Here is a 17,651-nt window from a genome sequence, read left to right as displayed (position 1 = left end):
GAGGAAGATCAGCCCTGAGCTAACATCCACGCCAATCCTCCTCTTTTTGCTGAGGAAAACTGGCCCTGGGCTAACATCTGTGCCCATCTTCCTCCACTTGATATGGGACACCGCCACAGCATGGCCTGACAAGTGGTGCATCGGTGCGCACCTGGGATCCGAACCCGGGCCACCAGAGGCAGAGCGCGCACACTTAACCGCTATGCCACCGGGCCAGCCCCCAAAATAACAAGTTTTTTAAAAGTTTATTAGTATGAGGGAGCTTTTTGGGGTGATGGACCCCTATGTTTTGATCGATATGGGTGAATACAGCTCTCAAAACTCATCTAACAAGACCCTTAAAATGGGTACATGTTATTGCACATAAACTCTATATCTCAATAAAGTTGGGGTTTTTAAAGTTAAAACAACATCAGAAGTATGTGGAGCAAACAAAATATATCAGTTTTCAGCCTGAATTTTTCTAAGCCAAACAGTGGAATATTCTACCTTTTGCCATCCAGTACCTTCTAAATCAACATATATTACTGAGCACTTCAATGCAAAGGTTCCCTTGCCTCGTCAACATCTGATAGGAAATAGAAATAGGTCAATGTTACCAAATGAAGGTGTGTAGAGGACTGTTGGAGAGGAGAGAGAGTCTCTGGACACCAGCCCAATGGCATAATTGAGATTATCTCTTGCTAACGTATCTGGAACCATTCCCTCTCTTTGTGGTCCAAGGAATAAGTGCATAAACCAGTCAACCTTAGGTTACATTCTCTCTATCCTAGAGAGTAAATGCTCCAGGACATCAGAGAAGAAACTCTGAACCATGGTCAATTACTCTGTATCATTTGGATTATTTCTCTTTCTATATCCTGTTTCCGGAGCCGGCCCCGTGGCTTAGCAGTTAAGTGCGTGCGCTCCGCTGCTGGCGGCCCAGGTTTGGATCCCAGGTGCGCACCGACACACCTCTTCTCCAGCCATGTTGAGGCCGCGTCCCACATACAGCAACTAGAAGGATGTGCAGCTATGACATACAACTATCTACTGGGGCTTTGGGGGGAAAAAAATAAAAAAACAAAAATAAATAAATAAATATATCCTGTTTCCCTATTAGACTGTGAGCTGAAGGACAAGGAACTTGACTGTGTTGTTCAAACTGTCTCAGTCCTTACACTGAACCCAGCAGCCACTCAAGAATCCTTTGCCACTGATGAATTGTAATACCATTTGTTTAGGGGAATACAGAGCTGTTTATGATATGAAGCAGAAAATCGTATTTAAGAACAAATTGGTAAGTAGACCTGTTTTATGTGCTGAAGACAGTAGCGACAAGACCTCAATGGAAGCCTTTCCCATCCCAGACCAACCTATTTAGCTTCAGGACAATTTATCATTTAAAGCAGCCAAAGACTGCTTCTAGGAATAGAGCCTAAAGAAATAATAGCACATGTACATAAAAATGCATGTAGAAGAGTATTTGTTGTAGCATTGTTTGGATTTAGCAAATTGAAAATAATCAAGATGTCAGAAAGGAAATAGCTGAACAGATTATGGCATACCCTAAATGTCATACTAAGTTGCCATAAAAAATGAGACCTTGAAAAAGTTCTGCATTACAAGACTACACAGGGCATCTAAAATAACAAACAAAAACATGATTGGTAAAAGATTTTTAAAAAGAAAGAAAATGCAGGGTTGGCCCCGTGGCTTAGTGGTTAAGTGTGCACACTCTGCTACTGGCGGCCTGGGTTCGGATCCCAGGCGTGCGCCGACACACTGCTTCTCCGGCCATGCTGAGGCCGCGTCCTACATACAGCAACTAGAAGGATGTGCAACTATGACAAACAACTATCTACTGGGGATTTGGGGGAAAAAAAAAGGAGGAGGATTGGCCATAGATGTTAGCTCAGAGCCGGTCTTCCTCAGCAAAAAGAGGAGGATTAGCACAGATGTTAGCTCAGGGCTGATCTTCCTCACAACAAAAAAAAAAAAAAGAAAGAAAGAAAATTCAAGTTTCATAGTTCAGGTATATTACATACATATATATAGACATATATATACCTTGCAGGGTACCTTGCACATACCTTGCAGGGTTATATATATACAGACACACATGCATATATTTTATATAAAAATGAAATTATCTATATAAATATACTTATATGAACTTACGAAAAAGTCTAGAAGATACAAAATAACACTTTGACAGTATTGCTTTTGAGATCTGGGATTAGAGAGACAAATTTTTACTTCTTGCTTTAGAGAATTTTTTTAAGTAGTAGGATTTAAAAAAAAAAAACTCTTAGACCCATGAAAAGATGATCACTCTCACTCACAATAAGAGCAATGCAAACTACAACTGGACTGGCATTTCATTTTTCACTTATCAGATCATCAAGGATGAAAATTTGGGGTAATATTTTTTTGGCCGGAATATGGTAAGCAGATCTTCTCACACACTTCAGGAGGGATTATAAATTGGTACAACCTCAGTGGTGAGCAATTTGGCAATATCTATGAAAATTATAAATGCACACACCTTTTGACACAGGAATTTCACTTCTGGAAATTTATATTTCAGTTACATATCTGTGAACATTGACATTTATGAAGGTTATTCATGGCTGCATTGTTTGTAATAGCAAAATATTTGAAACCACCTAAAAGTCCATCAATAGGGCCCTGCAGAAATTAATTATGACACATCCATATGATGGAATAATATGCAGTTGTTTATAGAGAATAAAGCAGCAGTTTATGTGTTTTTCTCTGAATTGATTATTGCGGTCAAGAAATGCGATGTCTTCATTGGCTTAGGATTAGTTTACAAGATCCCTCCCCCTGGGTTGGGGAAGAAGCCCTGAGCTTGAATCCTGGACCTATGCCTTTTTTTTTTTTTTTTTTAATTTTATTTTATTTTTTTATTTTTTCCCCCAAAGCCCCAGCCGATAGTTGTATGTCATAGCTGCACATCCTTCTAGTTGCTGTATGTGGGACGCGGCCTCAGCACGGCCAGAGAAGCGGTGCGTCAGTGCACGCCCGGGATCTGAACCCGGGCCGCCAGCAGCGGAGCGCGCGCACTTAACCGCTAAGCCACGGGGCCGGCCCTTTTTTTTTTTTTTTTTTAAAGATTTTATTTATTTTATTTTTCCCCCCAAAGCCCCAGTAGATAGTTGTATGCCACAGCTGCACATCCTTCTAGTTGCTGCATGTGGGACTCGGCCCCAGGATGGACGGAGAAGTGGTGCCTCGATGCGCACCCGGGATCCGAACCCGGGCCACCAGCATTGCAGCGCGCGCACTTAACCACCAAGCCACAGGGCCGGCCCTGGACCTATGCCTTTTTCCCATAACCAAGCCTTACATTGGGCCAGTTCCGGGCCCTTGGTCCCTGCTTTGTGCCCTTGCCTGATTTCATCTCAGTGCCCTACCTCTTGCTGGGCTTTGTTTTGTTTTGTGTGTGTGTGTGAGGAAGATTTGCCCTGAGCTAACATCCATGCTAATCCTCCTCTTTTTTTGCTGAGGAAGACCGGCTCTAAGCTAACATCTATTGCCAATCCTCCTCCTTTTTTCTCCCCAAAGCCCCAGTAGATAGTTGTATGTCATAGTTGCACATCCTTCTAGTCGCTGTATGTGGGAGGCCGCCCCAGCACAGCCGGACAAGCGGTGCCTCGGTGTGCGCCTGGGATCCAAAACCGGGCCACCAGTAGCGGAGCGCACGCACTTAACCACTAAGCCACAGGGCCAGCCCTTGCTGGGCTTTGACCAGCCCTCTCAGCGGCTAGAGTTTATTCATTCATTCATTCAACAAATATTTATTGTGCACTACTGTGTGCCAGATACTAATCTGGGGACTGGGGGATATAGCAATGACCAAACAGGCACAAATCCTTGCCTTTATAGAGCTTACGTTCTATGATTCTTCCTTGGAACCAAGACCCTTGGCTGAGCCCCATTTTTGGCTGCTTACACCCACAGCCCATTGCCCAAATGACAAAAGATCTGCAAAGCCTCTACCTGTATTCCTGACACCTAAAAGACAGTGTGGCATCACAGAACGAGGGCAGTTTTTGGAGCTTACAGATTGGGGCAGATCTTCCCTGTGGCACTTACTAACTATGAGACCTTGTACAAGCCACTTGTCCTTTCTGAGCCCTAACTGCCTCATCTGTAAAAATGGGATGATGAGGGCCGGCCCCGTGGCTTAGCGGTTAAGTGCGTGCGCTCCGATGCAGGCTGCCCGGGTTCGGATCCCGGGCGCGCACAGACGCACTGCTTCTCCGGCCATGCTGAGGCCGCGTCCCACATACAGCAACTAGAAGAATGTGCAACTATGACATACAACTATCGCCTGGGGCTTTAGGGGAAAAAAAAAAAATGGGATGATGACAACACATACCTTGCAGGGTTGTAAGGACTGAATATATTGATGTTTGCAAAGCATGTCACCCTGTGCCCAAACAGTGAGGGTTCAACACATGGTAGATGTTTGAGTTTTGTATGTCAGAACCAGGAGGCTCATGCAGAGGGCTTGGAAGGGAGAGTGACTCAGCATCCAGGAATTGGGACAAGAAAATAGAAAAGTATAAAGGAGAAGCAGCTCTAAGCAGCAGTCCCTAGCCAGAGCACAGGAGCTCAGATGGGTGGAGAAGTGGCAGATGGTGGGCAACGGCCCCTGCCAGGACCATCTCTGGTCTGGGGGGGCCTGAGAGTGACTAGCAAAGAGAAGCGTGGGCAGCAGGGCTGAGGCAGCCTGCAGGTCCCAGGAATCCCGATGGCCAAGGGACAAGAGATATGGAAGGCTGAAACAGAGGCAACTGAGCCTGCCGCCACCAAGTCCCCAGACTCTCCTACATCACTGCTTAGCCGTCTTCCACCTACAGCCAGTCCCTGCCGCCTCTTCAGGAACCTCACACCATCCTAATCCATTCTCTCCAACCTCTCCCTCTCTACTGCTTCTTTCAGCTCAGTATTCAAACATGCCCAAAACTTTCTCTGCTTAAAAACAAACTCCCAATTCCACATCCCTCCAGTTACTACCCTATCACTTCTCCTTCTCTTCACTGCCAAACTTCTTCATCTCCTTCTCACTCCTCAACTCATTCCAGCTGGGCTTCTACCCCCCAAAGTCCACTGAGCCTGCTCTTGCCCAATCACCAATAATAATAAAAGACTTGCTGTGCATCTTGGTGTGGGCCCTCATTGTCTCTGGGCCTTGAGTCCACACGTGTGAAATTGGAGAAAGAGAGCTGGTTTTCCTGTGCAGAAGAAGAGGGCTATAGGGTCCCACACTGCCTTTCCTGTAATTAGAAACAGGATAATGATAAGGAACTTCTGTACCACATTTCATGTCACAAAGGGACTTAACATGTTCCTTGCTCATAATTCTTTACTGGTTTCCCAGTCACACTCAGAATAATTCCCAAACTGCTTTGTATAAGGCCTCCTAGGGTCTAACTCTTGCCCTTCTCTCCAACCAGCCTCATCTTCTACCACACCATCCACTTACCCCTCACTCCTTTCCATCCCCGCTGGCTCTCCTCAAAACACAAAACTTATTCTTGCCATTCCTGCCTCAGTACGTCTGAACTTACTGTTTCCTTTGCCTGAAACGTTATTCCTCTACACTGTCCAATTCAGAAGCTACTAGCCACATGTGGCTGCTGAGTACCTGAAATGTTTCTACTCCAAGTTGAGAAGTGCCATAAGAGTAAAATGCACACAGGATTTTAAGGACTTAGTCCACATGCACAAAAAAGAATTTAAAATATCTAATTAATGGTTTTCTTTATACTGATTACATTTTGAAATGATAATATTTTGGATATGTTAGATATGTAGGATTGTTGTGAGGACTGAATATGCTGATATTTGAAATATACTATTGAAATATATTTCACCTGTTGCTTTTTACTTTTTGTTTTAATAGATTTTATTTTTTAGAACAGTTTTAGGTTCACAGCAAAATTGAATGAAAAGTGCAGAGAGTTTCCATATACCTCCTGCCCCCATAAACACACAATCTCCCCACCATCAACATCCCACACCATGGTGGTACAATTGTTATCATCAATGAACTTATGTTAACAAGTCATTATCACCCAAAGTTCATAGTTTACATTAAAGTTCACTTTTAGTGTTGTATGTTCTATGAGTTTTGATGAATGTATGATGTGTATCCACCATACAGAATAGTTTCACTGCCCTAAAAATCCTCTGTCCTCTGCCTATTTATCCCTCCCTCTCCCATAACCCCTGGGAACCACTGATCTTTGCTTTTTTCCTTTTTTTAACGTGACTATTAGAAAATTTAAAATGATACATGTGGCTCACATCATATTTCTATTGGACAGCACTGCTCTAGATGATCAAGGGCTGCCTCTCTTCCTCTGTTCAGGTCTCTGCTCAAATATCCCCTCCACAGTGAGGCTCTCCCTGATCTCTCTACCCTATTTAAAATAGCAGCTCCCACTCTCATGTTTTCCTTTCTACCTTATTCTCCTTGCTAGAACTTATTAATAACTTCATTTCACTGCAAATTTAGTTATATGTTTAATATCTGTCTCCCCTGTTAGAATTTAAGTTTTATGAGGGCAGATACTTCTTCTGTCTTGTTTATCACTATATCCCCAGCTACTCTAACAGTACCTGGCACATAGTAGGCTCCCAATAAGTACTTGTTTAATTAATTAATAAGCGGCCGGCCCCGGGGCATAGCGGTTAAATGCACGCGCTCCGCTGCTGGTGGCCTGGGTTCAGATCCCAGGCACGCACCGATGCACCGCTTGTCAGGCCATGCTGTGGCGGCATCCCATATAAAGTGGAGGAAGGTGGGCACGGATGTTAGCCCAGGGCCAGTCTTCCTCAGCAAAAAAAGAGGAGGATTGGCATGGATGTTGGCTCAGGGCTGATCTTCCGCACAAAAACAAAAAAAAGTAGTTAATTAATAAATTTCAATGTCACTAAATCCAAAGATCTCTTGAACCAAGTAACTGAAATGACAACAATGATGACGATGACAACAGCAACAAGAAAGCATTGGCAAAAGTATCTCCTGGTAACTCTCTTGAGAGTAAGGAGTCTTTTTTACCAATCTTTTCTGTGTCTCTCTGGTCTGAAGTGGTCCCATGTCCATGCCGAAACCGGTCCCTGTGGCCAGAGGAAAAGCCCATCACTGACTGGTTTAGGCAATGTCATTCTCATTCCTTTTCATGCCCAACTTTTCAACTACTCCCTTCTTATTGAAAGTCTCCTCTCTGTTGTTCCATGACACTCTCCTAGTTTTCCTCCTGCCTCTCTGGGTTCTTCTTTTCCACCTACCCCTTAACTGTTGATACGGCTCAGGGCTCTGTCCTCAATCTTCTTCTCGCCTCACTCTTTGCACTTGCCCTGGGTGGGCTCAACAGGGATTCACTTTCTATCCTTATGCAGACAACTCCCAAACCTATTTCCAGCCCTGACCTTTCTCCTGACCTCCAGTCCTGAATATCTCCACAGGGTAGTCCAAGGGCACTTCAAAGGAAGTGTGTCTAAAAATGAACACAGCATCTTTCTCTCCAAACCTGCTTCTCCTTCTATATAATCTTAGAGAATGACAAATTAATCTGCCTGAGACAGAAATCTGGAAGTCATTCTTGGCACCTCTTCTCCCTCGCCCTCCACATCTAGTTCATCCTTAAGTCCCGTTGATGCTACCTTCTAAACACCCTTGATCTATGTGCTTCTCCCCATCTTTGCTGCTATCACTCTTGTCAAAGATCTTGTCCAATCTTGCCAGGACACGTTTAAATGTCTTCTAACTGGCACCCATCAGTGGCTTTCTCTAACTCAGTTTAGCCTCCTTGTAGTCTCTTCTCCTCACAGCACCTGGAGTGATTTTTTTCTAGAATGCATATTAGATTAAGTCCCTTCCCTGTTTAAAACATTAGAATGGCTATTATCAAAAAGAGAAGAGATATCAAGTGTTGGTGAGAATGTGAGAAAAGGGAACCCCGTGTACTGTTGGTGGGAATGTAAATTGGTGCAGCCACTATGGAAAACAGTATGGAGAGTCCCCGAAAAATTAAAAATAGAACTACCATTTGATCCAGCAATCCCACTTCTGGGTAAAAATCCAAAGGAAATGAAAACAGGATATTGAGGAGATATCTTCACTCCCATCCTCATTGGAGCATTTTCACAATAGCCAAGATATGGAAACAACCCAAGTGTTCATCAATGGAAGAACGGATAAAGAAGAAGACGTGGTATATATGTGTGTGTGTGATGGAATATTATTCAGCCATGAGAAAGAAAGAAATCCTGCTATTTGTGACAACATGGATGGAACTTGAGAGCATTATGCTAAGTGAAATAAGCTAGACAGAAAAAAACAAATACTGCATGGTATCACTTATATGTGGAATCTAAAAAAAAGAGTCAAACTCACAGAAACAGAGAGTAGAAAAGCGGTTTCCAAGGGCTGGGGGTGGAGGAAATAGGAAGAGGATGGAAAAAGGGTACAAACTTTCAGCTACAAAAGAATAAACTCTGACGATCTAGTGTAAAACATGGTGACTATAGTTGATAACGCTGTATTGTATAATTGAAATTTGCTAAGAGAGTAGAACTTAAATGTTCTCACCAAAAAAAAAAATAAAAAAAAAGATAAATATGTGAGGTGACAGATGTGTTAATTAACTAGATGGGGGAATCCTTTCACAATGTATAGGTATATCAAATCAAATGATGTACACTTTAAATGTCTTACAATTTTATTTGTCAATTATACCTCAATAAAGCTGGAGAAAAAAAATAAAACCAACACTCCAATGGCTTCACACGGAACTTGGGAGAGAGTCTAAAATCCAACATTCTCCATAATCTCTTCTCACTACTTCTCCAGCTTCATTTTGGACAACTTACCCCCTAGCACTCTTCACGCCAATTATTCTGAACTTTTTTCAATTTCTCAAGCATCCTATACTCTCAACTTCAGGTCTTTGTACATACTGACCTCTCTGCTGGTAAGTCTCTTCCTCTGCTGCCCTCACTTCATTGATTGATTCCTTCAAGCTTTCATTCACTCAACAAGTATCTCTTGAAAGCCTACCATGTGCCAGGCACTGTATGGACACAGCAGTGAACAGCACAGATAGGGTCCTTACTCTCATGGAGCATCCTGGTGGGGGAGACAGAAAATAAATAAGGAAACAAATAAGCAAAATGATGATGAAGTGATGTTATGAAGAAAATTTAAAAAAGGTTTAAAGGAAGTGGCTACTTTAGTGTTCAAAAAAGGCCCCTCTGAGAAGGTGACGTCTAAGCTGAATCCTGGATGATGAAAAAGGCACCCGTTATGCAAAGATTTTAGGCAGCCAGAACAGCTTTACAAAGCCCTAAGATGGGAACAAGATTAGCTTATTAGAGGAACAGAAAGAAGCTCCGATTTATTGGAAGCCAGTAAGCAAGGGGTCTTGAGATTAGGTCTGAGCAAGGGCCAGATCATGTGGAGCATCATGGACCATTATAAGGAATTTGTATTGTATCATAAGTACAAATTGGAACTGTCTGTGAGGTGACATGACATGATTTATGTTTTAAGAGATTCACTCTTGGCTGCTGTATGGATTGAAATGGGTGGGACCAAGACTGGAAACAGGGAGATCATTCAGAAGGCTAGAGCAGTTGTGCAGGTGAGGGATGGATTAAGGTGGTAACAGAAAGATGGAAAAAGTGGATGAGTTCAGGATACATTATGGAAGTAGTTTGTTAGACCTTGCTGATGGGGATGAGCAGAATGAGAGGGGAAAAAAACCAAGAGTAACTACTAGGTCTTTGACTTGAGTAAGCGCATAGATAGTGGAGCCATTTTCTGAGATGGCAAAGAATGGGAGAGGAACAGCTTTATGGCTGATAGGGGGCAGATATCAAGAGTTCTTTGTGGGACATTTTGAATTTGAGATGCCTTTAGACATATAGGCGGGGGTGGGGATGTCAAGGAGGCAGTTGGACATGAGTCTGGAGCTGGGAGGAGACATAGGAGAGCTGGCAATACAGATAGGATACAAATCTGGATGTCATGAGGGTATGGATGGGTGGAATCAGTCAGAGAAAGGTAAGAGGAAAAATATTCTAGGCAGAGCTTAGAAATCTTCAATGTCCCTCCCAGTTTGGGGATTCTGCAATATTTCCTCTGTTTGGATAGCTTTCCCTTCACAGGGCTCCAGCCTCTACTCTTGCTCATGTTTTGCCTTCACCTTCAACTGGGCACCTGTCTGATTCCAGTGGGTCCAGAATAGGGAGGTTGGGATAGAGGACAATAATGGGAGGAAAAGCCAGGATGGAAGAGTAAAGCTTTTCCCTGAAGACAGATGACTGAAAGAGTTTCCGTTTAAGCAAGGAGCTAGAAAGACAAGTATGAAAGGCCTGGTGAAATCACCTGGCTCCAGCATCTAGGAAGTGTCCCTTTTCTGTGCTGCCTCCCAGTGTACCCTGTACTTCCCGTCTCAGCACCAATCGGCTGAAGTGTAATTGCCCCTTTGCTTGTCTATCTCCCTGCCTAGACTATGAGCAGCACGAGGACAGGGACCATGTCTATTTGATTCGTTTTCAAGCCAGCAGCACGAAGCTCAATGCTTGGTACTGACTGCTGAGTGCTTAATTAGTGTCTGCTGAATGGATGAGTGACAGAGTGAGTGTCATTCTCCTGATGTGGCTGGAAAGCTGTGGGCCCAAGCAGCAGTCTGGGGGCCTAGTTCGGGACTCCAAATAGTCACACAGATAGGAACCTGTTTTGATGCCCCTCCAAGGAGAGAACCCTGCTCAGGTGTTTGGGGTGTGAGGTTCCCTAGTTCCAAGGCTGCTAACTTCTAGAGGGAATTCACAGAGGTCTTCAGCTGGGGAAATGGGGGACAGTAGAGGGAACACTCATCAGACCCAGAGGACATTGTAGAAAGGATTAATTTTTAAGTGCCTGGCCCCTCTACTATCCTGCTAATCCTCAAGGACAAAGACCTGATCAGATTCACTTCTGTGTTCCCGACAGAACCCAGAACTGTCCCTAGCACATAGTATTCCTCAATAAAAGTCTGCTGAACTGAATCGAAGCCCAGTAGCCCAAGGTTACTGGCTGGCTGCCAGCTGCAAATAGCTCGGCACATCTCACCAGCAGCTCAATTCCAGGGCAGCACCGCTGGAACTGGAGCCCTGGGGAGACATGGCTGAATGTCCCAAGTCCGGAAGCTTCTGCAAGCCCCACCTTCACACAGCCCACAGCAAGAATAATTCAGGACAGGACTGGTGGTCAGATTTGGGAAGGACATTGAGGTTGGAGAAAAGGAACACCTTTAGATGCTCTCGAGTCAGAAAGGCTGGGAACGCAGGCTTCTTAGGTGATCTGACAGCTCTCCCCATGAGCTCTCCCCAGCCGGCTCTGTCTACAGGGCTCTGCCCACAGATTCCCGCCCCTGTGGAGACTCGGTTTCATACCCAGTCTCCCCACACTCTCGCTATGCTTTCAGCTTGTCCTCCCCCTTGGCACCCATGTTTCCTCTCACCAGGGAAGAACTTTTGCCCTCATTTCTAAGCTGAGAATGATTTCTTTATTGCCTCTTCAGCCTTGAGCCTCAGGGTCTCTCAGGCCACCCCCACAGGAACTTTAGAATCAGGCTGCAGAATTCTCCTGGGCTGAGGCCTCTGCAGGCTTCTGTGGAGAGATGTCCCACACAGGGACCTGCTCTACTGGCCCAGGTACAGTTTAGGTTACAACTGTGGACCCCTGACGTTTGTCTGGAAGTCTAAGAGGTAACCGTGGTCCAAGGAAAAGAACCCTTGGCTGACTCAAAGGACTTGAGTTCTTTGCCTTCGCTTCAGACAGTGGAGAGCAACGGTTATAGCATGAGATTAGAGCCAGGCCTGGGTTCTAACCCAAGCCCCAACACTAGTTTGCTTTGTGGGCTTCAGCAAGTCATTTAACCTCTCAAAGTCTCTGTTTCCTTATTTGTCCAATAAGGATAATGAAGGTACCTACTGCACAGGGTTATGGGGAGGATTTAACAAGATAATATACACAAAATGCCCAGGGCATTGCCTAGCACTTAGTAGGAGTTTAGTAAATGGTGATTCCTTTCCTTTATTTAATGTGGGAGAATGCATGCAAACACGGAAGGTTTCAGTGGGTAGAAATCATCCCTTCCTATCCCTACTGTCCCTGCTTGGGATCAGAGCTTCATTACCTTTTGCTGGGATGCTTGCAGTAGTCTCCCAGCATAACCATACACATCCATCTTGTACCTGTCCTTGGGTTACTTTCACTCTTCCACATTCCATCTTCCTTGGCTGCTCATAACTGTAAAATTTAGACCAAATTTCTTAGCTTGAAGTTCAAGGGCCTCTGCAAATTGGTCCAACCCACATTTTCCCAACAGCTACAGTGAAAAAGAACACAGGATGTGGAGTCTGAAGACATGGATTCCAGTCCTGGATTGGCTATTTTCTTTTGACATGACTGAGTAAATCATCTAATCTCAATTTCTACATCCAGAAATCGAAGATCATAATACTGGATCATGGAATTCAATCATGGAATGCATTATTATTTATAGCTGTCTGACTTTACTCCTAAGCCCAATAGTGTCAATGGGCAGGGACCAGATGCCTCTGGCTCATCATTGTATCCTTAGCACTGAGCACAGGGCGTGGCCGGTGGTAGATGTTCAGTGCGTATTTGTTGAAATGAATGAATGAATGAACGCTTGTGTTGTGTTGTGAGGTGTTGTGAGGATTAGATGTGGCATAACCCAGGTAAGGCACCTTGCATGGTCCCCAGGAGGCATGCCCAAATGGTAGCTGTTGCTATGCAGGCTACTAGTGGAGTGACTTTAGGCAAATACCCTCTCTTCACTGGACATATTCACTTTTCTGTACTAAGAAGGCACTCCTGGCTCTTATTTTCTATGTAGCTAGGAGGAGCATGCATAAGGAGGTCAATAAATGTTTTCTCAGTGGATGAAGTCTCTTCCAAGGCTCTGAATGGGGCTGGTGCTGTCTAAACAAGAATCTGAGTTCCTTCCTGGGGCTTGGTTCCCCTCTGCCCTTTATCCCGCGAGGAAGATGGGGCCTCCTTCTGGTCCCTCCTACATCAGTTCCCGAAGCCTGGCGGGTAAGTGGACCGACAGGGCGTTCTCCGGGAGTGACAGCAAGAGCGCCAGGAGAGGGGATGGAATGTGGGTTTAAGGGAAGCGGTCAACTGGGGGGCAGGCAGCGGAAGGGGCTGTTAGAGAACCGGGTCCCGAACTGAGACACAGCCTGGAAGCCTGGGAGAGCGGCTCGGGGACTAGCGGTGAGGAGCTTCACGGGGGCCGGCACGGTGAGCCAGGCCAGGGTCAGCGAGCGGCCGCCGGGACGGAGAGGGCGCCGGAGCAGAGGGCGGGGAATGTGGGGGTGTGAATTTGCCCGGGTGACACTGGCGTCTGCAGGGGAGGAGTTGCGGGGGGAGGGCCCGAGAGAGAGCGCCCGGGGGCAGCAAGAGGACGCGGAGTCGGTACAGAGGGGTCGCGGGGCGGCCGCGGGGCAGGGGCGCGCTGGGAGCGCGGAATCGGCCGCGGGTGGGGTGCCGGGCGGGGGCCAGCGCGCATCGCGGGGCGGGGGGCGGTGTCGGCGCTGGGGGTGGAGGAGCGGGTTGGGCGGCTGCGCCGGCTCCGCTTCAGCCGCTGCCGCTAGGGCGCGGGGGGCGGGGGGCTCGGCGCCGTGAGCTCGGCCATTGTGGGAGCCGTTCCCCTCGGCTCCGCTGCGCTCCCCTCCATTGCGCTCCAGCTCGGGGCGCGCCCCGCCGCCACCGCCTTTGCTGCTGCCGCCGGCCGGTCTTCTCTTCCTCCGGTTCCCAGGGTAAGGCGCGGGGCGCGGGGCGCGGGGCCGGATGCAGGCTCCCTGCCTGACTCACGGGGTGCGCGGCGGTGGCTGGGGCGCGGTGCTGGATCGCGCGGGGCGGCCGCGCCCGGGCCGGGGTAGCGGGCGGCAGCGGGAAGGCGGGTTGACAGGCGCGGGCATCGCGGCCGTCTGGGTCTCGCACCTGCAGCCCCGGCAGCCAGCGCCGGCAGCGCGGAGCTGGGGTTTCCCATCGGCGGGCGCTGCCCTGGCCAAAGGGAGGCGTGTTCTCCGGGCAGATGGGACACCGAGCCCTCCTGGGCCGGGAGAGAGACTTGCGGGAGAGGGCGGGGCGGGGCAGGGAAGGTCGCTTCCCGGCCCCGGGTCTCGGCCGCTGGCCCCGGCGGCCGCTCGGTCCCCGGTCGCGCATCCGCATGGCGCGGCCCCGCTCTTTTGTCAGCCGCGCGCGGCGGGCACGCGGACCCACCCGCGTCGCCCCTGGCTCACGGCGCGCCCCTTCCCCCACCGTGGGGAAGGGGCTGAGGGCGAGGTGGGCGGAGGGCCGCAGCCGGAGAGCGCCAGGTGAGGTGCCCGTTGCGGACCTGGCCTACGGCCTTCCGAGTGGATTGGGGGCGTGGGCGCACGCTCCTGTGAATCCGAGATGGATGGAGTGACTCAGGTGACCGAAGGGTGGGGCAAGAGCTCTGAGGTTAAACAGGAGTTTGTGGGGGTCGGGCGACTGACCCGGGTAGAGCCAAGGAGGGACGGTTTCTCCGGGAGGAGGCCTTGTATTAGCGGGCCTTTGTAGTAAAATGGGCGTCTTGGGGAGGCATGGACGGTTGTGGCAAGAAGCAGGTGGCCTGAGAGGAGGGGCGTTTCCTGCCCAGGGCTGAGGATAGGGATGGAAGCATGGCCTGAATTTCCCAGGGGGTGGGGCAGGCACTTCAGCACCTCGCCTGGCTATGAGAGGTGGGGAGGTGGGCACCAGAAGGTAACTGGGGGGAGGGGGTAAATGCTAGGATAAAGGGCCACGCTGTGCCAGAACCTGGCTCCTTTCCTTTTTGCCTTCTGTGGTTGGATTCCTTCTTGATGTTCCGTAGGAAGAGGGCCCAAATGCTGCTGGCACAGGAGCTGCCCTGGCAGGGCTGTTCTGTCTGCCCGAGGCTGCCTGGAGGCTTCCTGCACCGTTTGATGTTTCTTTTGTTATCTCTTCCCATTCTGTGCCTATGGTGGGGATCTGCCAATGACCCAAGAGGCTATCTCTGCCTCTTGCTGCCTCCAGGCTGAGATTCCCAGAATACAGGAGGAGCTGTGCCCAGAGACCTACGGTGTCTAGCCATTTAGGCCACCTCGCTGTTTCCACACAGCTCCGTGTGCAGGTATTCCCCATAAGGGAAAGTCGACAGTCTCCTGCCTCTCTGGAGCCTAGAGCTAAAGTGAGAGCTGGTTACTTGGGCTAGATATGGGGCCTGCAGGGAGGCTGGTAGCCTGAAGGCATGCACCATCCGGGCTCTGTTGGGGCCATTGGGGGTGGTGGGCCATGTGTAGCAGATGGCTCTGGAAAGTAAGCTTGGCCTGGCTGAGGGAAGGCTGCCCAGTCTGGCTGGTGGAGCCCAGCTGGCCCTAGGGTGACTGTGTTTCCACTCAGATCTCTCCACTGGCTAAACGGACCAGAAAAACTGACTTTCTGTACCAACTCCCCCACCCCTCATGCTGTGCCACTTAGTCCCACAACAGTCTTTGGAATAAGCAAATGAACATTTTATCTAATGCCTGTTGTGTGCCATGCATGGCACCAGCCAGTTTTACATTTGCATTTCACTATGTTCTTAAGACATCTTCTAAGGTGAAATATTACCCCCATTTTGCAGATGAGGAAACTGAGTCTCAGAGAGGTCAAGTGACTTGCTTCAGATCACACCAATTGTAAGTGGCCAAACCAGAATTTATACCCAGGTCTGTCTTACTTCAAGTTCAGTACTTTTTCTGATTTATCTGCCAGAGTCAGAATGAGAGAAGTCAAGAATTTCTGCCTCTTCTAGCTCATGCTTTAATTCATGCCTGCCATGAAAATTGTGCCTTAGCTTTTTGAAAATACTTTCCATCTGTTGCCCCATTTTATCCTTATAGCATTCCTGGGAGGTAAGTAGAACAGGACTGTAATAATAGATGCTGTTTGTTGAGTGCCTGTTGGATACTGGGCACTGTTAAGTGCTTTACCTGCAGGATCTCATTTATTCCTCGTGAACAGCCCTGGGAGGTTAGCTGTTCTCATCATCCCCATTGTACAGATGAGGATGCTGAAGCTCAGAGAGGTTAAATGGCTTCTCCAGGGTCACACAGCTAGTAAGTGGTAGGGTAGAATTTGAATCTTTGTCTTTCTATCTGTGGGACCTGTAAGCTTAATCCTCCAAATGTACCAAGTAACAATGATAGTGGTTACTAGTAATAGTAGCTAACTTTTACACAGTGTTTTAGGATTTATATACCTCTTCATATATATTACCTCATGTGTTTTCCCCAAAACTCTGTGACTTAGTGTATTATCATCATCCCATTTTCCAGATGAAGAAACTGAGGTTCAGAAAGGTCAAGAGATCAAGTCAGTGGCAGAACCAAGACTAGAGCCTCTGCCTCCCAAGTCCCAGTGTTCTTTATGCGACCCTTCGGTCTGTTCACATGTCCTCCTCTCTCCTCCAGATCACTTCTCCCTGGGCCCCCGGCTGCAGCCCCCGCCTGGAGATGTCTTCCTCAGATGAAGAAACGCTCAGTGAGCGGTCATGCCGGAGTGAGCGGTCATGTCGGAGCGAGCGGTCTTACAGGAGTGAGCGGTCCGGGAGCCTGTCTCCCTGTCCCCCAGGGGACACCTTACCCTGGAACCTGCCACTGCATGAGCAGAAAAAGCGGAAGAGCCAGGATTCGGTGCTGGACCCTGCGGAGCGTGCTGTGGTCAGAGTGGCTGGTAAGAGAGGCCCAAGGATAATGGGGTGCCGTGGGCGCGAGGGGAGAATGGGCCAGTGTGCACTGGCTGGTGGGGAGCGGAGGGGTCCTCCTCAGGGCTCTCTCATAAGCCAGCTGGAGTCAACTTTGTTATGATTACTATTGGAAAGATGATGAAATAATACTAAAGAAAAATTTGAAAGAGGAAAATCTGCCACCCCAATGAGATGCCGAAGAGACTTGTTTTCGTTTTTGCATCCTCTGCTTTGCCTTTGTTCCCATGTGGTTATATTTTCCATGCAGTTGCCTTCATGGCTTATGTATCATTCTGGATCAGACTTTTTTCACTTACTTTTATATCAAAAAGATTTTCCATGTTACATCTTAGGTTTTATAGTTACCATTTTTAAAGGCTGTGCAATATTTCATGATTTTTTAAATCAACTCATTTTTCTTTTTTTTTGCCATAATAGATAATGCTTTATCGTAAAGTGAACATCTTTATGAATAATAACACTTGACTTCTGTTGAGTTATTTCCTTGGAATAAAGTCTTTGGAGAGGGCGAGTTCTCTCACATGGCCTTCTAAAAGTGTGGCACACATTGACCCTTTCTGCAGTGCGAGGGCTGGGGGCTGCCTCCTCCTGTGGTGGGGGGTGCCCTCTTCTCTTTTGCCAAGCAGCAGAGCAGTGCAGTGGAGTGGTTACGAGCGCAGGTTTTGGAGTCAGAGAGGTGAGGCCCTGCCACTGACCAGCTGTGTGACTCTGGGCAAGTCTCTTATCCTGTCTGAGCCTCACTTTCCTCATCTTAAGAATGCTTCCTGTGAGGGCTGCCTTGAGGCTTAGATGAGATAATATATGTTAAGCTCTTGGCATAGT

General features: G+C 47.7%; 1 protein-coding gene across 10 annotated transcripts in view; it reads left to right on the top strand.

The window, feature by feature from the left end:
* Nucleotides 1-16,560: 16,560 nt before the first annotated feature.
* The window catches only part of MACF1 (microtubule actin crosslinking factor 1), a 330,651-nt gene continuing 329,560 nt past the window's right edge, over nucleotides 16,561-17,651 (top strand). For all 10 annotated transcript variants that reach the window (XM_087446236.1, XM_087446232.1, XM_087446235.1 and 7 more), the window contains exon 1: nucleotides 16,561-16,795. In XM_087446236.1, coding sequence (XP_087302362.1) covers nucleotides 16,576-16,795 — 220 coding nt within the window. In that variant the 5' untranslated portion in view covers nucleotides 16,561-16,575. The remainder of the gene's footprint in view (nucleotides 16,796-17,651) is intronic.

This window comes from Ceratotherium simum, chromosome 22, assembly GCF_057802395.1.
Source record: "Ceratotherium simum simum isolate JZ-2026a chromosome 22, ASM5780239v1, whole genome shotgun sequence".
In the NCBI taxonomy this organism is placed as follows: domain Eukaryota; kingdom Metazoa; phylum Chordata; class Mammalia; order Perissodactyla; family Rhinocerotidae; genus Ceratotherium; species Ceratotherium simum.
This window is presented reverse-complemented; position numbering and strand designations above follow the sequence as displayed.